This window comes from Numenius arquata, chromosome 3 (assembly GCF_964106895.1).
Source record: "Numenius arquata chromosome 3, bNumArq3.hap1.1, whole genome shotgun sequence".
Classification (NCBI taxonomy): Eukaryota; Metazoa; Chordata; class Aves; order Charadriiformes; family Scolopacidae; genus Numenius; species Numenius arquata.
In genome coordinates, this window is record NC_133578.1 from 75,835,244 (window position 1) to 75,859,534 (window position 24,291).

The 24,291-nt window shown below is 47.3% G+C and overlaps 2 protein-coding genes across 2 annotated transcripts; both read right to left on the reverse strand.

The window, feature by feature from the left end:
* Positions 1 to 249: 249 nt before the first annotated feature.
* On the reverse strand, positions 250 to 6,262 carry LOC141463351 (lymphocyte antigen 6E-like). The gene is made up of 3 exons (XM_074145701.1): positions 5,963 to 6,262; positions 2,070 to 2,189; positions 250 to 1,372 (listed from the first exon to the last, which is right to left on the reverse strand). The coding sequence occupies exons 1-3, from the start codon at positions 6,012 to 6,014 to the stop codon at positions 1,164 to 1,166; spliced, it is 381 nt and encodes a 126-aa protein (XP_074001802.1). The 5' UTR covers positions 6,015 to 6,262; the 3' UTR covers positions 250 to 1,163.
* A 3,640-nt stretch (positions 6,263 to 9,902) lies between these two features.
* LOC141463366 (lymphocyte antigen 6E-like) lies at positions 9,903 to 13,796 on the reverse strand. The gene is made up of 3 exons (XM_074145719.1): positions 13,745 to 13,796; positions 11,101 to 11,220; positions 9,903 to 10,111 (listed from the first exon to the last, which is right to left on the reverse strand). Exons 1-3 carry the CDS (start codon positions 13,794 to 13,796, stop codon positions 9,903 to 9,905), a joined length of 381 nt encoding a protein of 126 aa, XP_074001820.1.
* Positions 13,797 to 24,291: the final 10,495 nt, after the last annotated feature.

The window sequence follows — 24,291 nt, forward strand, 5'->3', positions numbered from 1 at the left end:
AAAGCGAGTTAAATAGAATACAGTTTACTCTGAAATGAAGTCACAAAATGACACTTCTGCCAGTGCAGGAAAAAAAAAAAAAAAAAAAAAAGAAAATCTGGGGAGAGGCTTCCTGAAGCAACTGCAAAGCAATTGCAATATATTTCAGCATTATTTCAATTCGACTTGCAGGCTAACGCCTCCGCTTTTCTCGCTGCTAACATGGATGCATCCAGCCGCTACGCCCAATGTACCACGCAGTCACACAATAGAATAAAATGACACTTTATTGTGCCCAGCTTCTGTTTAACAACTGTAATATTAAAGGCTTCCTCAGAGCCAAATGATACAGGGCAGAAAATGGTATGAAGGGAAAAATGGCACAAGAGAATGGCAGGGACAAAATGAAAGGGCAAAAAAAATGCATGGAGTTATAAAGGCCAATAGTAGGAGACATGGTGGCTGCATGGTGCCCTTCTGCATGTGCAGGGCTCCACGTCATGCCTTTCTCTTCCAAACACCATTTTGAGGTAGGGTTGTGCTCTTCTGCATTGACATCAGAGCACGGAAAGAGCAAAAATATTTGCTCATGGGATGTGACCTTCCAGGTGGGAGAAACCTCTCCTATGAAGACGGGCTGAGAGAGTTGGGGTTGTTCAGCCTGTAGAAGAGAAAGCTCCGGGGGGACCTTATAGCCCCTTCCAGTATCTGAAGGGGACCTACAAGAAAGCTGGAGAGGGGCTTTTTACAAGGACATGTAGTGATAGGATGAGGGTCAATGGCTTCAAACTGAAAGAGGGGAGATTTAGATTAGATATCAGGAAGAAATTTTTGAGGGTAGTGAGGGTATTATGGAAATTATATATGAGGGTATATAGGGAAATTATGAGGGTAGTGAGACACTGGAACAGGCTGCCCAGAGAAGCTTGGATGCCCCATCCCTGGAGGGGTTCAAGGCCAGGCTGGATGGGGCTTTGAGCAGCCTGGTCAAAGGGTTGTGTCAAAGGGTCAAAGGGAGGTGTTCCTTCCCATGGCAGGGGGGCTAGAACCAGGTGATTTTTAAGGTCCCTTCCAACACAAACCATTCTATGATTCTACGAAACAGGGCAGCGTTCACGCTGTACAGATGAGAGTTTGATCCCTTGCAATGCAAGGCCAAGCAGCTCCTTTGTCCCCCAGACCCTTTAAAAACCCAGACGGAGGATGCAGGCGAGACTGGCCAGGACACCCAGAGCTATCATAGTGTAGCTGGTTTTCACACTACTGGCACCGCTGATGTTGCACAAGGAAGTCTCACAGCAACTGGTAGCAACGCCGGCTATGCCAATATTCAGGTCAATTGTTGGGCAAAATGCAGAACATTTCTTGGTAATGCGCTGGTTGCGGTCATTGCCTGAAGTGGGAGAGAGGGAAAACAGGGAGAAAAGTCAGGTTTTTTCATCCTGTGTATTTTTTAACAAACTTCAGTGATAGCCTGGCTGTGCAATGTCCAGTGGGGAATAGGTTGTTTTGTACTTAATGCCGTTGGTTTTCCCCTGGGCTTTGGCACAATGCATCATTAGCTGTGTATATGTGACCTATGGAGACCATCTCCACGATGGAGACCAACTCCACGCCTTAAGGCTCCTCTGCTGTTTCCAGGGTCAGCTGTGTGCAACTCAGCGCAGGAAATTGGAGTGCAATTCTCCAGGAATTTGGAGGCCTAGCACATTTGTGCAATACAGGATTGCAAGATGTCACTGTCACCGTGTCTTGATATTGCCCCTTCCAGAGTACTGGACCTTTCCAATTCCACCACCTCATGAGCATATGTATGAACTTGGAGATGAGACAAGGGGTTTGTGCAGAGAAAGCCTCTCTCTTCCAATGTCTCCCTCTCCTGGGTGTGTTTAATCAGCAGTGTGGTATTGTTACGATATATTGCAACAGGGATGGGCTATGCTGAGTCCTTACGTGCCACAAGATTTACTGTCTGTGTGCTATGATCCTCGTTAATTCTTCCACCACACCCATGGTGGGAGTAGACTCTGCAGTCAGCCCAACCTGAACCCCCTCTTGTCATCAGAGCCTTAGAAAAGCTTCACACTTACCCATTCCTGTGGTAGAGTAGGTCGTGAGACAGTACTTCTCATGGTCGGAGCATTTGGTCGTACCGAGACAGTGTATGTTGGAAGGTGCATCTTTGCATGAGAAACATGTCAAGGAGAAAGCTGCAAAAGAAGCACACAACATCCATCAACCACCTCTAGAAATACCCGTAGGAGCACAAAGCTGGTGGTGTTGGTGCAGATGGAGGATCTTTCAAGCCCAGTGTCCACAGGCAGACATCCTCCTTGGTGTGTGAAACTTGGCCCCAGCAACTTTCCTGGATCCAAATTACTTTGAGTTCAGATTCTGGACACTGATGTGCTTTGCTCATTGAGGAACCCTCAAAAGATCTTCCTTCTGGATACTTCCTTGGATCCATTTAGACACCTGGCATCCAAAGTGTGCTTTTGGAAAGAGCTCCCCAGTCTACCACCACTTCCAGCATGAAGCTCTTGTGGTTTCTTTCCAAGCTAGCTCCTCCAAGCCCTGATTGCTGGCCACTAGCTGTTGTATGGGAAAAGACCAGCTGATTCCTGTCCACACTCATCTTCTTTAAGTCATCTGAAGATTCCTGGCCTACACATCCTTTCTCAGACCACACACACCAACAGTGAATAATTTTAAAAATCTTTTCAAATATAAAAAGGGAGAGACACAGCCGAGACTAACCTCCTTGGCCATACTGAGTATGATTATTTTTTTTTTGCTGCTGCTGCATGCCGCCACAACATATCTCAAATTAGGGACAAGTGACCTAGATCTGCACCTCAGTGTTTGCTGGGAAGACGGATGCTTGCATTTGGTTGCTTCATTTTCAGAGCCCTCCTGTGGTGGCCAATCCTGGACCCGTAGAAGACAGAGCTCGGCAAACCACCCCCTTGGCTGCAGCAGGTTCCTTTTTACAGCCAGTGATGACTGCCTAACACTACAAAATGTGCACATCTGTAACACTCTGCATCAGCAAAGCGCTGTGCTAATGTGAATGAATGAAAACAGCTTGCGCTCAAGTAGGCTAAAGCAGTCATTCATAGCAAAGAGATCCTTGGGGAAGGTTTCTTTGCATGATAAGAGGGATTTCCTACTCATCTGTTTATCTGGAGCAAACGCTCCTGCACTAATGTCACCCACTGGGGATTAGGCTCATTCTTCTCACTTTCAGGCTATCCCTATCTATGGCCAGTTAATACCCATCTTATTTTTGTACCAGTCCTGTCCTTTACCTTCCTTGTTCTTCATCTCCCTCACTGTTCTTCTCCCTTGCCAAGTTTCTTTGCCCTTGTTGGTGCCATTGCCAGCAATGTCCCAACCTTGTTGCTGCCCTTGTCTGACCTTAGACAAGTTCATCTGGTCCAAACAGGCTCTCTGCTCCCTATTGTCCTACTACCACAGACGTGGCCCCAGCTCAGACCATGACCCCAAGGTGACCAGGGTCATTGTGTGTCATAGGAAGCCACAAAAATGCCTTTTAGAGCACTGTTCATTCTTCTTTGTCTCTGTAGAAACTGTCTTCTCTCCCCAGTCCAGCCCCTTTGTCCTTTTGCCTTTTCCATGGCCCTCCAACATAATATTTTCCTTCTCTCCCCACTCCAATCCCTTTGCCCCTTTGCCCTTTTGATGACCACCCAGCACTGACCATCAATTTCTCTCTCGTAGTCTGTAGTCTTTGGAGATCCTACTCTCCCTCTGTTGTCTCTCGCTGAAGAACCACTAGCAGAAGACTCAAAGGCCAGGCAACTGGGCTTGCAGTGACTCAGAACTCATCTCCCTCTGTTCCCAGGCTCAAAACAATTGGAAAAGCCCCAGACCTGGCACCCAGCTCACTCTGACTTGATTCCAAGACTGTTGCAATTTGCTTCCAACCTTGGTCGTTGTCATTTCCATCTCCAGGCACAAGGGCACATTCCTGCTCCACCCCACCAGGAACCACCCTTTCCTCCCAAAATAGCCATACGCCAGAGCAGAGTCCCCAAACTGGGTTTTCCAGCCATGTAACCCATTTTATTCCTTAATTGACACAACTGGGTTTTCCAGAAATGTAACTTGTTTTCTTCCTTAATTAATGCAGCTCCTTTAATCCAGCCCATTCCAAGAAAAACTTCCTGAATCTACGCAAGAAGCAGTGGAGCTTGTTGCAGTCCTGTGTCAACCCAACCTCACAAAGCTGCTAATTTAAGAGTAAAGTTGTTGTGAGACCCTTCTAGTCAAGGGAGGGGGAGGCATCTTCAGGGGGTGATTTTTGCCAACCTCTCTCTGTGTTCAGGAGGTTTCTCTCTCACTCAACATCAGAGGACTCTGGAGGAATGTGGGCTCCTAACCTGGGAGCTCAGTTAAGACCCTGAAGTCAGGTAAGACAATTTTGATCCTCTGTCCTGCTAAGTACAACAATTGCTCATACTATTGAAAAACACTTCTGATTTTATTGTGCCAGGGATACAAGGAAGGGAACAATATTTCTTTTGAAGCCTGCCCCGCTCAGGATGCAAACCTGGGGTTAAACCAGGCTGCTTTTGCAGGTCTCCTGTCTGCACCCAGCAAGAACCTCTGCTCCAACTGAAAAAGAATATTACTCAAGGAAGACTTTCCTGTGAATAATTCAAGCCACCTAGATAAACAACTTACATGTGTAAAGAATTTGCAAGTGCAAATGTGGGCAGATGCAGGATTTATCCCATTAAAATCAGTCAGGTTCAGGATTAATTGGAACAGCAACCAGCCTTCTGGCTGGATTGCGCAGCAAAGGGGTGCTGCGTATGTGCTAATTTTCAGTGACTTCTTTGGTAAGTTTGCTGTCTCACTACGTGATCTTTTTAAAAAAAAATGTGATTACAGCTGATAAGCTGCAAGAAAGAATCCTTTTATTGCCTTCAACTTTCTCAACCCCATTGAACACAACGATTTAGCACGTGCCAAATTTAAAGTCAGTGAAGTCAGTGAAGTAAGAACATTTACAGCCTCAAATTAAGTGTGAGCCTAAGTGCTCTGCTAGACTGGGACCAGAATAGCCAGTAATTTGCAAGTAAAGCCCTACAGCAGAGCCTGAGAAAAATTCAGTTTGCAATAAGGCAAAAGCCCCCCCACGAGCTGAGGAAATCAATTATTCCCCTGGAATAATCAGGGGGATATTCAGGGCTGCACCCTCTGCTCCTTGCCTGACCCACAGCCCACCCAAGTGCAAACAGGGCATCTTCCAGAGGCACAGGCAGCGGTCCTTGGCAGAGCCCAGCCAGATGGGGTTAAAGTGCAGGTTCCCAGTGCATCTTTCCCCCGCAAAAAAACCCAAACCAGCCAGTTATCAGAATGAGAATGAGACTCTGCGTCTCCATCCCAGACCTGGGATCAACGTCAGCAAAGTTACACCTCAAAGCAACAAGCTGCAAGAAAGAGTTGGGAACCAGAACTGCATCTCCTTGTGGCATGCCCATCTCTAGCAATTTAGGTAATGATGGTTTGTAATTGCAACCAACAAACAAGAAAGTGAAAAAAAAATAATAACCCGGCAGTAGATAATTATATGCCAAATTTGCAGCTTTATTGCAAATATTGCCCTCTCCCTGTCCATCTGTGTATATCCCTCAACTAGCCCTTCTTCTTACGGAGCTGCAACAAGGGCTCTCAGCTGCCTACATGGAGCCACTCCAAGGGTTTGGCTGGGACTGCACAAGTCAGAACAGGTGGGTATCTCATCCCCCACTTCAGCTCCTCAATGTCCTTCCATCTCCTGGTGGGGATACGTCCCCTGGCTTCATCTCCCGAGGAGTGGAATATTCTGTAGAGTCCAATGACCCTTCAGATTTACCATTCGTGCTACAAAATCCCCTTGGCATCCTGCAATATCAAAGACATGCCCTAACTCTGGGGGGTCTTGCTAACGCAAAGCAATCCTTTGGGGACTCACCACTCTCCATGCACAGGGCTATAACAAGCACGACAAGAAGAGAAGTCTTCATCCTTTATAGGTTCTCGCAGCCTCCAAAACAAGCAGGACTCACCCAGGGCAGGTTTTATACCTCTGCAGTGTTTGCTTGATGATAGGATAATAACTATGGGGTTGCTGTGTCAGATGATGGATAATTGGGAGTAACGAGTCAGTGCTTGCGTGTGAAAGTATGCTTTGTTGGAAATCTAAGCAGGCTTATATTCTCCCACCCTCCGCTGCTTCTTTTCCCAGTTGTTTCACAATGCAGCTTGTTCATCTGACGTGGAGTATGCAACAGTTTCTAATTCTGGGTAAGTGGAGGAAAAGCAAAACACAAAGCCACAACAGTGTTCACGTGAGAAGAGGGATGTTTTCCTTTACAGGCCAGCTTGGCTGCTCAGAGCAGGCTGCATCCTTGAGGATCCCATCTTCCTCACACACTGTTTTAGTGTTTTAGTGAAAATATGGAAATTGATTGAATTTGAAATTGAAATTGGGATTGAAACGCCTTCAGAATGTCTCCCAGGATTGTCAATGCAACTAGATCAGAAGAGCAGTAGCCTTCCGCTGCATTTCATGGGGGACCAGACATCATTTTCAGTGGGCTGTTTTTAAAACTGCAGTTCAAAATCATAAATGTTTCTCTTCTAAAATTGAATATTTTATATGAGGGAAAATGTTCTCTTATTAGAAAATAAATTCCACCGGGCAATGAAAGTGACCACTTAAATTAAAAAATAGAAATAACATCCACCCCCATCACATTGAACAATCTGTGATTTTTTTTTTAACAATTTACAGAAAATAAATGTCAGGGAGAAAAAAACCAAACCAGTTAAAGCACAGAGAATGAGGAATTGCCTGCACAAGTATCTCAACTCATTAAGTCTCCAGAAAAAAAAAAAAATAGCCAGCCAAAATTATGTAAAATGCCAAATATGATTACTCTACTGAGTTTCCATACGGTGCTCTTTATTCCCCCTTTTTTTATTGTGTTTCATCCTATCTCCCTGTATAAAATCACAATCTTTCCTGTCTTCTTATTATTGATGTTGCTTTTTCCTCCCACCGTTGTCTTTTTGCCATCTAGTCCTGGGGACGGAGGCACGGTCCCAGAAATGGTCCAGGTGGATCCCTTTCACATGACACTCAGAGCTGCAGGAGCAACCTGCCTGCCCCAAGCCTCTGCCAGCGACTCTGCCCCTTGCTGCTCTCCATTTGTTTTTTTTCCCCTTTTTTCTTAGTCTCAAACTTGCTCAGATTTCCACCTCCCATTAAATATTTGGGCTTCCAGTATAACCCACCTACAGTCATTATCTCACCGAAAAGGCATGCCCAGTTCTGGAGGTGATGTAACTCTTTCCAACACCTTTAAATTGGATGTATAAATATTGTTAGTATGGAGACCTGCGTGACTAAGGTGAGGAAATTTCTGCTTTCTCAATAGGTAGAGCACGAAACTCTGTTGGAACAGAGGTGGCAATTAACCAAGAAAGCTCAAAGGAGGCATGTTGTTTGGCTTCATAAGGCCAATGCCTTTGTAAGGCATCAGGCAGGAGGAAAACAGAAGCTGGCACCCTCCATGCCAGGCACTGCAACCCTCTCTTCCTTGTGCAATACTTTCTTTTCCCCAGTCCAGGAGGGATTTCATGAGCTTTTATTGGTAAATCAACTTTTATAGCTGACTATTTGAGGTAATAGCAGAAAAGGGGGCTCTAGGCACAAGGCAATGCCATTCCACAGCCTGTGCGTTGTGCTGCAGAGGCAGCCCACATTCAGATTTATTTCAGCCAACAGCATCCATTAACAGGTACAGAAATAGCATCTCAGCCAGGCACCTTTTTTTTTTTTCCTCCCCCCTCCCTTGTAATCTCATCCAAGCGAAAACTAAAATATCTCTTGTCTCCTGCAAGCTGCTGAGATTTTGAGATGGCAAGGCTGTATTTCTTAAAGGAGTTATTGCAGGATTTCTGACAGTCGAGATTTTCCATGAGATGGTCCTGCACTCTTCCAACTGCTCCCTGATACTAATGTTACCTTCATCCCTCACCGGTGCCAAGTGAAAGAGATTGAGAAGAACCCATGGTAGGGGTAGAAAGAACACAGATGATTAAGACACCAGAGAGGCCAAGGCAAAGAAGAAGATAATATCACAGTTTACATGTATTTGGAAGCTATGAACCTCAAGAAGATTTTGGAAAGGGTAACAGGGGATTTAATTGGGGGTGGAGGATGGGGTGGAAAGACTTATTTGCCTTGACATAGTCGCTGAGTGGAGACGGAAGGAGAGTATTTTGCTCGTCTTGTTCTAAACCTGGTTGAAATTGACATGTGAGAAAGGCAAACAATGTCTTTATTTTGGTAAAAACATGTAGTTTTCATGAAACAAAAGCTGAAATTGAAAAGTAACTGTGAAATTCAGATGTTTTTACTACGTTTGGATTTTCAAGTTGGCCAAAAGCTTTGAGAATCATTTCAGAAATTATTGTCATTAATATATAGGAAAAGCAATGGGAAAAGTGGTTAAAAAGAAGTGCAACCCCCAAATTTCTCTTGGTCCCTCAGCACAGAAACGCTGCAACACTTAACCATTCTTCGGTCAGCCAGTCTCATATTTAAATAAATGCCAGGACACCCTCCTTGCCCAGAAATTAAATCTTTATAGGATGACAAAACCTAATCCCATCTTCACAGCCTACGGCCAGTGCTGCGGTTTCTCCCCGTTGCACAGAAACCCGTGCACTTTGCAGCCTGCCTTCAACGCTGGAGGAGCAGTACCCTCCTCAGATCCAGCTGGGCTGCAAACGTGAGGGCTTTTTTTCAGGTGCCACTTCTATACAAGCCCTCTCAAAAAGCAGGACTGCCCTTAAAACTGCTCAGCTGGGAATTACACACCTTCCAGCTCCAAGAGTGCGTGTATTTTGGCCATCTTAGCTATAGTTCCCCTTCTCCAAGAGTTGCAGGGGATCTCCACCCCATTTCCTCGATCTCCAAGCCTGGAAATACAGCTGCAACAGAGGAAAGGGAAGGAGCTGAGACCTCCCCACCAGATCAGACACCCATTGCCTCTGCCAGGTTCTTTCTGCCTGTTTCCCTGCGGAGAAGTCATCATGAGCCATCACTCAGCAGCATCTTCTCCAAGCAGGCACGGAGGTCACCTTTCCATGAGGACAGATTCCAGCAGCACCGTCCTCATCTTGGGCATCTCCAGTATCTTGGTGTGGTCCCTTTACCTATTTTAAAAGCTGAAACCACCCACCCTATGGTGATCACACAACAACTTTGCAGCACAACCAGGATCACAATCAATACCTGGCAGCCCCCCAGTCCCACTTAATTCCCCCTTGAGAATTGTTACAAACCAATTCTCGCTGTTGCTTATGATGGGAACAACACAAACATCTTTGACCTTTCCAGGTTGACACCTTCATTCATTAGCGCTGAGTGATCAGGCAGAGCATCTGGCTTTGTCTGTCTTGAGTTGCTGGATGCAACTGAGTCAACAGAGAAAGGCAGCCAGGAGAAGACTCCCAGGTGCTAAAAAGAGGAATTCAATGTGAAGTAAGAGATTCAGCCCACAGCCCTTTCTGGCAGAGCTGTTTTCTCAGGCTGGATCTTAGTGTGGATATAGCAAACACACTCTAGAATAACATAAATCTTTATTTTGCCTGGCAATTGTCATACACATGCTATCAAAAGAGATTTCCCAGGGAAAATTAGTACAAAACAACAAATGATACAGGGGAAAAAAAGAGGAGCTATGCTGCTGTGCCATTTTGTGGGTGGGATCTGAAATAACGTCTTGGAAAAAAACAGGGTAGCATAGGCTCTGTTGGGGACATTTGACAGAGGATATTCATTTCTCAGCTGGGGAATACCTTGTAGGTTCTTGGGTTGTCATATCTTCGCCCACCCCTCATCACAATCCAGCCCTGATGACACAGATCATACTGGCCACAATTCCCAGGAGCATCACGCCATAGCTGATTTTTATGCTGTTGGCCCCACTGAAATTGCACAGGGAGGTTTTGCAGCATTTGGTGGAATAAGCCGCCACACCGAAGTTCAGGTTTGCCTCAGGACAGTCTGCAGAACATTTCTTGGTGATACGGTATCCCATGTCCTTGCCTGGATGGAGAATAGACAAGAAAGGACAGCTGTGATTTAAAATTCTTCTTCAAGAGCTGACCAGAGGACGATAGGAGGAGGTATATTGCACTATGCTTAATTTGCAATGCAGCAATAACAGCTATCAGCATATATGATGAATGCTGGGTGAGTGTCCCCACAACCTGGATCAAATGCATGACACTAGAAAGTCCTTGATAGAAATCCACACCATGCTTCCCGTAGGACAGCAAAAAGTCATAGAATCACAGAATCATAGAATTGTCTCGGTTGGAAGGGACTTTTCAGATCATCGAGTCCAACCATCAACCTAACACTGACCAAAACCATCACTAAACCAATATCTCTAAGCCCTATGTCTACCCATCTTTTAAATACCTCCAGGGATGGTGACTCCACCACTTGCCTGGGCAGCCTCTTCCATTTTTTACCCTTTCATTTTAAAAATTTTTCCTAACATCCAATCTAAATCTCCCCTGGCACAACTTGAGGCTGTTTCTTCTTGTCCTCTTGCCTGTTACTTGGGAGAAGAGACTGACCCCCACTTCACTACAGATAGATAGATATACTTTCAGATAGTTGTGGAGATTGAAAAGGTCTCCCCTCAGCCTCCTTTTCTCCAGGCTGCCAATCACTGCTAAAACTGCATTTTCAGCTTCTAAAACTGCATTACTTCTGTCCAACCCCTTTCCATCCTCTCTCACAAAGCCTGTATGTGACCTCTCAGATCAAGCAACAGGGTCTGCTCATGAAAATCTGTGTGCTTCAACCAGCCCTGCCACAAGGTGGTGAGGAACATACCACAGGTGGTGGATCACAGAGCACCCCTGAGGGATTCACTCAGGTTATGTGTTGTGATCCGTAAACCTCCGTGATCAATTCTTTCCAACAAGACCAACTGCTCCCCTAAAAAAAAACAACTATTGCCATCAATTTCTCTGGAAGAAAAAAAAATAAAAATAAAGCCTTGAGGTGTCACTGGTACTCACCTAATCCAGAACTGCTGTACGTGGTTGTACAGTATTTCTCATGGTCTTCACACTTGTAGGTTTTAAGACAGTTCCAGTTGGAGTGCTCATTGTCACACGTGTAGCAAAACAGCGAGGAAGCTGGAAAAAGTGCACATATCACAAATTAGCAGTTTCCAGCAATACCCTCCTGGGAAGAAAGTGTCAAAAGCCACGTCCTTCTTGGAAAACACAAGGTGAAAAGTATGTTACGAACAAGTTTTCGTGACAAGTGAAATAAGAATGTTGGTATTGATTAATGAAGATGAAAAAGCAAACAGAACAGAACAAGTTCTCTTTCTTTACTTGAGACTTTCCGTGATTAAACCTGAAAACACATGTTTTTTTTCTCAGCCTGAGCAGTGTTCTCAGGTGACCTTTCTTTCTCCCCCTGGGTCTGCGTTGGCCTGGTTGACAGCCAACCTGCAAAAGCCGAGCTCACGACCTGCCCAGCTGGGTCTTGTATGGCTCTGGCAAGGAGAGGAGGAACTGGCACTGCTCTCAGGTGAGTTGCTAGTATTTTCAGGCTGCAGCTGCAAAACACTGTACAGACATGAATTAATTAAGGCCTATGACACCCCTGTGAGCTAAATTACTGAGCACGGAGCCACATTGAGGGAGTTCCCTGGGAGAGATTGCTCTGGACAATAGAGAGATTATTTCTACCAACGCCTAGAACAACATGTTCTCAGTGATATTATTAGCGTGGCTGAGCCAGGTCCATTACAAAGCCAGAATTAGGTAGAATACTTATTTCTGAACAAAACAAGCAAATTGAGTAAAATTTCCAGGCTGGCCGTGCTAAAAACACGGGCACGTGCCATCTCATTCCCTGGAGGTGGATTCACAGCTGGTGGAATCTGTTTCTTTCCTGTTCAGAGTCCCGTGAAACACTCCTCATTTCTGAGGAGCGGTGACAGAGGCAGTTCAGCCACCCTCAGAACAACCTGCTCCATTGTCACCAGTGGTGGAGAGCTCTTGGTTGAAGGCAACCAAATTGCAAACCGGGGAGGGTCCTCCATTAGGCTGAAATTTCCCTGTTTCAGTTCCTCCTGGCTTTCTTAACCCAGGAAGGCTCTTATTTCTGCACAGAAGAGCTCCTTTCAATTGAATTTGAACCTGTTTTTAACAAAGAAACTCCTCCCAGGGACTGTCCAAAGCCCAGCTGCTGCTGATTCAAATTCATCTCTGAAGTTGAACCTACCCATGACTCTTGGTTAGACAATTCCAGAAGCAGTTGTAAAAGAGAATTAAAAGCCATTTCAGGCCTTAACTACCCCAAGTAGGAGAAGAAAAGGCCTCCCATCTGTGATGTGGGGAGCTCAGGTGCCTTGGGTACAGCTTAAGTCAGCATATGACCGACCATCTTGCTCTGAAACCCACCCAGATGCTCTTTTCTAGTGCCAGTTGTTGCAAGCGCAGGTGTTCTCCGTAACAGCAGATAAAATCATCCTTATTACATGCTGGTTTTAACTTCTCTTTAACTGACTCTTCCGCACTCGCTGTTTCTCCATCACTTGGATAATTTAAGCCTCTCACCTCTCCCCTGGAGGTCCCACCAACCCAAGCTGTGGGCTACTGTCCTTTTGCAGACCGCACCAGAGCAATCCCAGACAGGCTGCCTACCAAGTGTTATTGCATTTTCCAGTCCCTGTAGCTCTCTCTGATCTGCTTTTCTGCCAAATCTCACAGGGTTGTTCAAACCGCTTCCTGCTGCAGATGGAGCCGAGACCCCAGCATGTGCGTGAAAGCAACTGAAATGCACTCGTGTTGACTGACTGGTGCAAGGAAAATCCCTCCCAGTCAGGAAACAATAACCGCTTAAATCATTATGGCTGTTATAAAGCCTTGCCTGCATCTGACCTCCACCCTCCATTAGCTCTAGTGTTGCAAATGCAGCCAGAAATAGCCTTAACGGTGCAAAAAGGCTTGCAGTGCTCCTCGGGACTGCAAATACACTCACGGAGCCAATGTTTCTCAACTGGATATTTCTACACGATTATCTAGTTCTATCTGCACCTCCTTTTGAATGAGGACAAGCACAGAGCATTGTGAATCCCATTACAAACACACTCACTCCTAGACAGACACTTAAAAAAACCTCTTCAAACCTATGAGCAAAGAGCTGTTAGGCTTTCAAATATCTGCCAACAACCTACTTTCTTAATTGCAATGTCTTTGGGGGAAATAAATCTTGGCAGAAGATGCGGTGTCGGTACCGGCCGGAATGCCTTTATCGACAGCTCCTCGAGTTTCATTCAGGAACCAAAATAAAACCCGAGGCAAAGCTGTGAACCCAGCTTAATTCTTATTAGCATTTTTGAGTTCACATGTCTATCTTCAGATGCGAGTGGTCAGAGCTTGATACTTGAGGGTGTGAGAAACCAGAGTGGTGAGCTCGTCTTCTTTGGGTTATGGGTACCTCAGCAGAACTCACGCAGAAGCTAAGACTCAACCACACTAAATATTGCTTGACACAGCTGATGGCAAAGAAAAACTGCACTTCCAAGACCTCACCAATTCCAATAAAAGCTGTCAAACCTTCTTGTCCCTGCGTTATCCCTATTTTCTCTTCTGGTGTTTTCATCCTCTCCTTCTGGCTCTCCCAGCCTCCGAAGCTCCTTACCTTGCCTCGCACACAGGACTGCTGCCAGCAGGGCAATCAGAACAGCCTTCATGGTCGCTGTGCCCTCAGAGCCTGAACAATGTGGGATGGTGCACCACGGTAAGGTTTTATACTGGGACCGCGTTTACTTTGACTTCCTTTGATTACAGTAATTTGACGTTTGGGGAGTGACAGCACAGAAGATGCGATCAGCGATGGGTGGGTGTGTTTGTGCGTAGGAACCTATTATGAGGCTCCAGGTAGCATTTTTTTTTTTTTTGCGTCTCATCCAGATCCAATCTTTTTTTCCGAGGTCTACTCCTGCTGACCATGTCTGCATTGCTAATTTGGGGAGCAATTTATCTGATTCAAACATGGGAGTCCCTTCTTACTCCATTGGGCTGAACCACGAAATCTGGAGCAAAGCAGAGGCAGCTGCACCAGTTTGGGGTGGCTCATGGTTTGCAGGATGGTAGGCGTCACCTGGCATCCTCCATCCTTTCTCTCTGCCATGATACGAGAGCTTCTGTCCTGGTTTGAGCAACACAGGACTAATTTCTCTTCTAATGCTTGGGAGAACTGCAGTTTTAGAAGACTCTAGTATCTGAATTGGTGAAAATATTTACTTTATCGCCAGCTCTGGGGTGCAGGTTTCAAGGCTCAGTGTTTTTGCTCTCTCCAGGTGCGGGGACAAGGAGGAGAGAGACCCGGGCACCTGACCCAAGATGCCAACAGGGTTATTTCATACCATGAGCGTCACATTCAATAGAAATTAGAAAGTTTGCTGAGAAGTTCTCTCTCTCCCTTGATGCCTGTGATCTGAGAACTTCTTTCCCTGGTGCAGGAGCCCTGAGCCCTTCCCTTCCTCCTGAAGCCGCAGCGCTCGCATGGTCCCACATTGGCTGTCCATGCCAGGAGTGCACGGCTTCCTGTGATGGAATGGGCTGAGTATAATCCTCATGTATTTTATATTGGTATCAGGATCAATATTGGCTCTTTAGTATTATTAATGTTAATTATTTAGTCTTATCCTATTAAATCTATTTATATTTCAACCCTCATGTTTCTTTGTTTTTCCCTGTTCCCTTTCCCAGGTGGGGAGGGGTCATTGGCTGAGAGAACAGTTGTCTAAACAACAATAAATTGTGGATTTCTCAAACCATAAGAGCTTTATATCTGTGGGAAGTGGGAGAGGAGGCAAAAAAAGGAAGATTTTTCACTGGGTTGTCCGCAGTCATTCACAATTATCTCGCTTGTACTAAGGAAAGTGCTTAAAGCAGAACACCAGCGCGTATCGTTCATGCAACGACACTATTTGTGCCTGGAGACTGTCACTCAGAGGCTCCTGTGGTCCAGGCAGGAATGGGGTCCGATGCTTTTGTTTTGCTCTGCTCCTCTCTCCTCCAGAAGCATCCAGGGTTTCCAAGTGACAATGTTTGTTGCTACCTGTAGACCAACTTTGGACTCTGTCAGGTTTTTCCAGTCCCTCGTGACCTTTCCAATCTTTCTGAGCTCCCTCCTTCTGCCCCCGCAACCACCTCATCACCTCTTGCCAAATGACTCGGGATGCAGTAGAGGCACCAAGTGTATGGAAAATTGCTGCAGGAGTTAAACTGAGAATGGGAGTGAAAATGACTGAGAAATAAAACAAGTCCTGGTCGAGAAGACATCTCAGCTGACCAGGACCCTTCGTCTTTAGAGAGGAAATGACCAAGGGGAGCTCAGAGTCAGGATTTATAAGGTCACAAATGGTGTGGAAACAGAATAAAGAACATACAGTTGCTCTTTGTTTTTCCCGAATTACTCCCCAAGGAGTAATCTTGGTCACCTGTCTGCGAGATCCTGGGCAGATGGCCCCATGCCCAAACCCTGTGACAGGTCTTTTGCTTCCAGTTATTCTTCTTTTGCCCAGTTCCTCCTTTTCTACAGCAGCTTCAGCCCCAAACAATTTCTGTCTCTGCCTGTGCCCAGAGCAGGATGGAGGGGATAAGCATCTGGCTTTCAAAGTCTTCCACTCCATTCTCTGCATTTGCCTTGACCCTGAGCATAAATCTTTAATTGTCTCCTCTTTGAGCAAGGATGTAAAAGGCCCACATGACAGCTAATGTAGGAACTATGCTTTGGAAATAAACTGTGAAAAAGCCATACTCTCCAAACAAGACTTTGTATAAATCCATGCATGAACAATGTCAGGCAGGAAACATGATCTGCTGGAGCACGGAGGGAAATAGTAGGTTTTAGTCTACATGCTTGTTTTATGTATAACAGCCAGGCTTCTCTCCAGCAGCAGAAATGGAAAACAAAACTTCCTTCCCTTCCATCCACACCAAAAATCAAGAAACGAAACTGAATTATCCCACTGAATTCAGGTCATCTTGGAGTCAACCGAGCAGAAAAATGCAGCGCCTCAGCAGGAGGAAGGGAGCAATGCGTGAATGCAGCCCACAACAAGAAAGAAGAAAGGCCTTGAAATTAAAACAAATAAATGAACAGTAAATAAATGACACTGTTAAAGCGAACTGCAGCTGAATAGAAAATCTGCAAGTGAGAAATGGGTTGTAGGAAGTGGAAATGTGAGAAAGCATTTAAATAGATTAGAGAGAGGGAAGGTTAATAATAATAAACAAGATTAATATTTCACCCAGAACTGGAAAGAGAGAGGGGGGGAGCTGAGAAATATTAGTGCAAAGCAAAATAAATCAAAGCAAACACACAAAGCTTGGAGGGAAATAATTAAAGACAGGCAAAGTGAGGTTAAGAAATAAGATGGGATGGGAGAGATGTATTGATGCTTCACTGTTTCTCCTATGGTGGCATTACTTAGCACTGTGTAAAATGTACATGTTGTTGTGTGCAGACACTGTTCAGGTATTACCCATAGACCTTCAGGGTCTGAGGAGCATTTTCTACAGCTCCCCACATCCCAGTTTAACCAGTCAGAGGAGTTAAAATGTGAGGTCTCCTATGGGGCCTGGATGGAGAAAGCATCAGGGGCATCACCTGGCCTCTGTCCCTGTGTCCCTGAAGGAGAAGAATACAAAAGCTTTGGGACCCAGACTAGGGTCTGGCCAGGTCCCAAAACCATGCTGTTCTTGTGTGCTATTGATATTGCAATCACGCCCCGGGCCACTGCAAGGGCTTTGGGCTCCAACCAGCACCACAGCGGTGGGGTGGGGGACGGGTGTCCTTTGAAGCAGAGAGCAGCCCACTTTTCCAAGCAAGGGGAGAAAAGAAATGGAAGAAAAGCCAGGGCAAAGACAACCGGGGTAGTGAGAAGTGCAGATGGTGTCAGGAGAACACAGCGTGGAAGTGTTAAAATTGCTTTTCCAGGGACATAAAAAAAAAAAAAAGAAAAAAAAGAGGGGAGGGCAGGAGGCTGAATCTTGCTGCAGAAACTGGTAGGTGTTAACCCAACGGTGTCACGAAGGGTATTAAACAGTTAAGAGAGCCTGGGAATTTTAAGGAAGGAAACCTTAACCCACTTTGCACTTGGCAGCCAGCAGCGCGTGTTTGTGCCAGACCTTGGGAGCGAGTTGTGCAAGGCCAGTCCCTTTTGTGTAACTGGAGGCAGACAAAGCGTGTTTTCAACCCATGATGGAGTGGCAAGGTGGAGCAAACTGCCAGGTCCAGGAGTGTTTTAATGTCAACTGTCCCCCGCTTTCTCCCTGTTTCTTTCTGGTGGGTGGCTCCAAGTGCAGTTCTCCTCCATGATGCAGGGAGGAAAATCTCCACTTCAACTCGGGGTTGCAAATTGCACCCTCAGTGAATAAAGGAGATGGCATGGGAGAAGGTGGGAAGAAGGCAGCTGTGGGTAGTCCTCCTGGTGTGTCTGAGTCACGCAGATGGTGCATGCAGGGCAAGAGGTCCAGCCCAGTCCCAGACAGCATCCGGATAGTTTGGTTGTGTCCTCTCCTCCTTCTTTGGGAGGTCAGGGAAGGTGAAGTTGCTTCATCTGGCCGTGCAATGGCAACAGGGTTAGGTGAAAGACTGGATGGGGGGAGATCATGAGATTCAGAAACCCTAGGAAAAAAAGGAAGATCTGTGTTTGATATTTTGCCTTTTCACCCTAAGGCCTGACTGTTGCAGGCAGCCCATCTGGACCTGGACCTTACCTGGTAGGCTCCAAACAACAGGACAGAGCTCCTCAGGCCAGCCTCATGGCAGATGACAGAAGCTACCAAACCTCCATCTAGGAAAGAGAGAGGTATCCCAGATCCACCGAGTCTGGCTGAAATACAAGGTGATCCAGGTAGACTCCATCTCAGCATGACAGCTGTGATGGTCACGAAGATCCTTGCATGGTTACAATGGCTAAGTAACACAAGTCATTTGGGGTCACAGCTACCAGCCAACAAGGGACCAAGGCCATTTTGTCACAATCCTTTAACCTCCAAGGATCATTCAACCCCATCAGCTTGGAGGCTCACAGGGAGATATCAAACAACACGTCATGTATGGATTCAACTGCCATGATTCACATCCTCCACCAATGCCCTGGCTGAAGGGCCAAATCCAGACTAGCTCACCAAACAGGGCACAAGCCCAGCCCCAACGCTATCCATGCCATTGGACTATCAACGTGGCTTGGGCACACCCCAACCAGCATTGTCTCAAACAGTGCCCTGACATGGGGCTGCTCCTCGCAAGCAATTGGGCTGTAACCACCCTGTTTGTAGAGGAAAGGGATTAGAGTTATGGATGTGAATCATCTTTCTTGGATCCAGGGCCAAGGGTTATTATTCTGTGGTGGCATCTCTGCAGCCAGGAGGGTGGCTACTGGAGACCTGCAGGGTCTGAAATAAAAAGGGCAGTGAAGGATGGTTGGGAGGAGGAAGAAGAGACAAAAAAGAGAGGCAAAAACCCATTACCCTCTTGGGATTCTCCCAAAAGAGTTAATGCCAGTCTTCTCCAAGGAGGACACCACTGGCCACAGCTGTGTTTGGGGAGAAATTATCCTCATAGGTTTATTTAAGTTTGCACTTGTGACACAGCTCAGTTGATAATTCCCAAAACTGTCATTGCTTTTTCACCGCAACTGGGAATTTCCCATCGTCCAAGGCCCAGCCCTCCTGATCTACTTTAATGACATGAGCAGTCAACGTAGAGGCACTAAAATGAGACTGTCCCTTCTGCCACATGTTCATGCTGGTCCTGACAAGCGAGGTTCTGGTCTTTCTTTGGAAATCTTGGGCTGCGATAGGCATCTGAACCATTCCAGTGCAAACGCTTATGAAAGGCCGATCAAAAGCTTGGCCACAGAAGATTTTGGCAAGCCTCTTCAGGAAGAAAAGTAGGTGACAGCTCTCTTGCTTGTCTTCACAACTGTCTTTGTGATCACTGCGGGGGGGGGGGGGGGGTTGTGTTTGTTTTGTGGGGTTTTTTTAAATGAACCTTTAAGATCTTGGAGTTACCTGGTGGCGTAGAGAGCAGTCATTTGAACCTGCCAAACCAGTGATATGTGAGAGAAACTCATCTAGGACACAGCTGTGGTAGCAGCTGGCCTTGTGAGAGCTTCCACAGCCACCCACAGAGACACCAAGAAAACCTTAGTCTAGTTGTCTATTTTACTTCTGTAAGAAATAAACTTTTCCATGTCTACCCGTTATAAAGGGTAGACAGGCGCACCCCACTCCAGAAGGCAGGGAAACAGTCACGATTTTCAAAATTGCTCCTTTGTTTTTTAAAAAAAAATGCTTTAAGTTCTTGACTCATCTTTTGCGTGATGGGTATTTCAGGCCTGGAAGTGATCCTCTGCTCTGAAAACCAATAGCTGAAATTTCCAAAATGAAGTGAAAGCTGAGAATGAAATGAGAAAAACACGTTTCTCTCTGTCTATGGGAAAGTTGTGACAAGTTCCATAGACAACCTCTCTACTCTTAATTTGGTTTAGGGGCTCTGGGTCTGATTTTTTCCAGGTGGACCTCAACTGGGAGTAGGAAAGATAGTTGTGAGTGGAAAAACTCATCACATGAGTGGGAAGATCAGGATGCTCTGATTTCTCTCCTGACACACTCCTGCTGACCCAGCCAGGTACGGTATCAAAACTCCAGTAGCATGATGAGAAGAAGAGCTTGGACCACCCCTCATTACGTCTAGAAACTTGTCACACCTCGGGTAATAGCCATGCTGAAACCTCCGCAACTGCGGCCGAGGAGGGTGAGGAGACCAGGGCTGTCTCTGGAGGAGGAGAGCCCACAGGAGGTGGAGGAGCTGCAGATCAAGGAAATATCCTGGCTGAAACCATCCCAGCCCGTCGGGTGTGTTCAGCAGGGCAGAGAAACAAACAGGACTATATCTGGGAACACAATCGTATTCCTCTCAGGGAGAGCAGAAGGGTATTTTCCCAGGAGGGTTGGCCAAAAATTCAAGGCTGTGTTTGTTTTTTTTTGGATGGTTGGTTTTTTGCTTGGTTTGGGGTTTTTTGTTGTTGTTGTTGTTTTTTAATTATTATTATTTTTGGAAAAACAGGGCATGCTTTTTCTGGGAGGGGTGTCTGCACTGGAGGGAAAGGCATCGGTCCACCTCAAGAGCATCCCTGCACACTGCAGCTGGGCTTTAGCTCCTCTCACCCCATCCCCACTGTTCGTGGGGAATGGTGAGAGCACCTCACGTGCCACGATCGATCCCATCCACAGTCAGAGCTAGCCCCTCCAAACCCGTCTCGCCTGCCACTCAGTGCAAACAAGGGCTTTTAAGCCCCGTGGATGACAGCCGGGGAGGGGCATGAGAACCAAAAGCCACCCACGCTGACCTAAGGAACAATACCAAGGTGGAAAAGCCACCCTGGGTTTGAGGACACCCTCCTGCTTGCCAAGGAAAGGGCACGGTAGGAACAACCTGCCCCATCTTGATTGCACACACTGGGTACCAAGCTTTCACCCCCTCCCAACCTGTGAAAATGTCAGGAAAAAGAAAACCGTCCCTTGAAGGGACTTTACAGCTTTTCAGCATTGAGCCCAGAGGCTCAAAATTGAGCCTGGGTGAGGAGAATTGCATGCCCAAAGTCATAGGCATGGGAGAGTGGTGGCTTTTGCTCCTCAGCCTGCAGCAGCTGTGGTCGCTGCTCCTGCCAGCTTTGCTTTGCAACCTGCCCACTGCTGCGGGAGAAGGGCGAGGGGAAGCAAACAGAATCTCTGATGGGAAAAGAGGTCTATGAAGCTTTCCTTCCTCCGAAAGCAAAGCCCTGGGATGTGCCCTCCCATTTCTGGGCTGTAAACACGGTGCTTGGCATCAGGCCCCAGTTTTGCTCACAGCCGCTCTCTCCTGCCTCCCTGCAGGGAGGAAAACCCGCTTTCCTTCAAGCTAAAAGGGAGATGGGATGAAGGAAACACTGAGATAAATCGTTCTGGGGTGGGCTCAGCACCATGAGACTCATTTTACAGCCAAAACCTCACTCCCTGTCCTCTGGGCACGGCTTTCAGAGCAGACATGCAGGGCATCTCCTGTCCTCTGACATGTGCACAGTACCAAGCGATGCCTCTGGTATCACTTCCACAACCAGAACCAGGCTGTGATATCTCCAAGTGCACTCACTGCCACCTGGTCCCGATGGTGGGATGGGTACTGCCTGCCCACTCTGATCCCATCTCATTTACCCAGGAAAGGGTGAGCAGGAAGGTGAGGATGCAACACGTCATCCTGAGCAAGCAATCCTTGCGCGTGCCGGAGCCAGGCATTGCTTCCATTGGGTTTCTCATGCCAGTTGTACAGCGTGGTGGGATCCTGGCTGGTCCCATGAAGTGCTCTGGTAACAAAAAAGAGCTGTCAACCTACTCCTACACCAGCAAATAAGTCAAGAACAGGGCACAAGCTCACACATTTGCCCACTATCAGCACTCACTCATGCCAAGAAACACCTCCCAGACCATGCCCAGGGGACAACTCAGGGCAAATTGGCCATATGGATGTGGTCACCCCATTTGGGGGATAAAAATGGTGCCACAAGCATGCCATATGGTGTGGCCTCAGGGCTGGAGGACAGACCCTGCCCTTTGCTGTTTACCTGTCCATATGGAGCTTCTCCCTGCGGCATTTACCCTCAGGAGCTTGGTTTCACCCGTTTGCGTCTTCATGCTCCTGCCAATGCGTACGGTGCAGCATTTAGCATGGAGGGTCTGGAGTGGGAGGTGAGATTATCTGTGGAGATGCTGCTGTGACAACCTCTGACCCAGCTCCCTCATGCTCCAAAATAAGAGGAAGGGACTGTGCAGGCAGGACCATTTCAGTAACGCCTGGGAGATGCTGAGCACCGCCGCTGCCTGTTTCCTTGGAAGCAGGACAGCATCTTGGGCAGCACTGGGTTTCTGCCACCACGCCTTGGCGACGGTGGGTATTTTGGGAAATGAAATATGGCCAGACCTAGAAATTCATCAAGCTCTGCTTCCCCCATATCCTTCAGCACCACAGCAGGCAGCAAACCCTGGGGAGAGCATCTGTCTCCAGATATATCCACCACGGCAGCAAGGTCCACATGCCCAGGGAGAGCTTTGCACTGCTCTAAACATGGGGGAAAGGAGACAGAGCAGCCTGGGGAGGTTTTTCTGCTGCGGGGAGGGGATGAAGCACCACCCTCCCTTCTCACCACTGTTGACATCCAGCTGGGAGCTGGGTGATGAGCAGATAAGCCAGTCTCCCAGCTTTTGCAGGGTGGAGCACATCCCCAAGCCTCCTCCGCGCTCTCCTGCCTGCTGTAGCATGGGCTGTGCCAGGCTCAGTCCTCCTTCTCATGCATGCCAGTGCTGGGGAGAAGGGCAGCTTGCCCCCTGAAGGGAGAGGCAGGTCAGCAGCAGCAGGTAGCCCTCCAGCTGTCTTTCAAGGCTTTCTTGAGGACACAGGGGGTCGGTATCTCAACCTGGCACTGGGCTCATTCCAGGGACCAGGCCTGTTTGCACTGTCAGGAGCCTTGGAGTTGAACATGCAGCGATGCCAAAGGGTCCTGGTGCCTTCAGACCTACTGAGCAGCCTCAGCCCATGGCTCTGACTGTGAGGCCTGTCACCCTGCTAACAACAAATCAGGCAGTGACCAAGGAACCGATGCTCCCTGTGTTGCCCACACCCTTGCCTTTCCCTCTGTGTCTACCTCCATCCACTGTAAAAGCTCCTGTGTGATGGGGAAGCCAGGGAGAGATGTCTTTCTGTGCTGTTTACATGCCCAGCTTCTAACACAGCTCCTAACAAAAGCTCCTCGGCACCACAGTGAGTCAAAGAACAGCATTCTGGAGGAGTGAGCGACGTGGGAGCAGCCCCAGCTTTGCCATGACAGGTTTCTTCATCGTGTTATGGAGACGATGAGTGTTCACACCGGTTATAGCAGCACAGCGCTGCAGGGGCCTGGGAGAAGCAGGCTCTGAGCACGCAGACATCTGCAGTGGATAGGCAGGCAGACCCTTCCTGGTCCTGGCATAAGGACATCCCTGGACCAGATAGGTGAAGCATCATCAAGATTCAGAGTGCCGAGATGCCAAGAGCCCTCCAGGTCAGGGCAAGAACCCCTTTCTTGTTATCTCCATCTTAATTACATGAATCAGAGACACCAAATGACTCTTCTGAGGTTAGACATGGGGAAGCAGTGGTAGATCTTTGTTTGAAGTCTCACCTAGACCACCCTCTCTCCAGAGAGATGGACTTCTCTACTTTCATACAATTGCTGCAGGCATCAGGCAGTGGGTTGAAAACAGGGTTAAAACCCACAGAAGAGGAGAAAAAAAGGTGAAATCTCCAGTATTTGCTTGCATGGTGGGTTGCAGGTGCCAGTCTTACTTTTTGATTGTGAGCATTTATGGGAAGAATGGAGGGAATTAGCAGAGTTTAGTGTTAGAGAGGCAGGAAGATGCTCAAGGAGATAGAGCAACCAGGGAATGTGTAGGAAAATCAGAAAGAGTGGACAGAGTCACCCATAATGGGACAGAAAGGTGCAGCCCCATCCAATTTGATCCCCTCTTTTCTCCCCAGGACCTTGGAGGTGCCAAGAAAATAAGATTCCCTGGATGTTGCCCAGGCCCAGCTCACCATCAGCTCAGCAATTCTGGTGACCCCCAGCTGTGGGTGAGGGTGGGACAGAGGGTAGCATCCCACTTCCACTGGGTGTCCAATTCTGGGCTCCCCAGTACAAGAAGGACAGGAACTACTGGAGGTCCAGCAGAGGCTAAAAAGATGACAAAGTGACCGGAGCATCTCTCTGATGAGGAAAGGCTGAGAGACTGGGGTCTGTTCAGCCTGGAGAAGAGAAGACTGAGAGGGGATCTCATTGATGCTGAGCAATATCTAAAGGGTGGGTGGCAAGAGGATGGGGCCAGATCCTTCTCGGTGGTGCCTGGTGACAGGACAAGGGGCAACAGGCACAAACTGGAACACAGGAAATTCCATCTGAAATGAGGAAAACGTTTTTTACTTTGAGAGTGTCAGAGCCCTGGAACAGGCTGCCCAGAGAAGGTGTGGAGTCTCCTTCTCTGGAGATCTTCAAAACCCACATAGATGTGTTCCTGTCCAACCTGCTCTGGGTGACCCTGCTTTGGCAGGGGGGTGGACTAGATGATCTCCGGAGGTCCCTCCCAACCCCTATCATTCTG

Coding starts and splice junctions, on each gene's coding strand:
- LOC141463351 (XM_074145701.1), bottom strand. CDS start 6,014: ATGAAGACTTCTCTTCTTGTCGTGCTTGTTATAGCCCTGTGCATGGAG. Junction 2,190..5,962: donor AGCCCTGTGCATGGAGAGTG/GTGAGTCCCCAA, acceptor CTTCTTTTGCAG/CTTTCTCCTTGACATGTTTC. Junction 1,373..2,069: donor CTACTCTACCACAGGAATGG/GTAAGTGTGAAG, acceptor CTCCCACTTCAG/GCAATGACCGCAACCAGCGC.
- LOC141463366 (XM_074145719.1), bottom strand. CDS start 13,796: ATGAAGGCTGTTCTGATTGCCCTGCTGGCAGCAGTCCTGTGTGCGAGG. Junction 11,221..13,744: donor AGTCCTGTGTGCGAGGCAAG/GTAAGGAGCTTC, acceptor CACTTTTTCCAG/CTTCCTCGCTGTTTTGCTAC. Junction 10,112..11,100: donor GTACAGCAGTTCTGGATTAG/GTGAGTACCAGT, acceptor TTCTCCATCCAG/GCAAGGACATGGGATACCGT.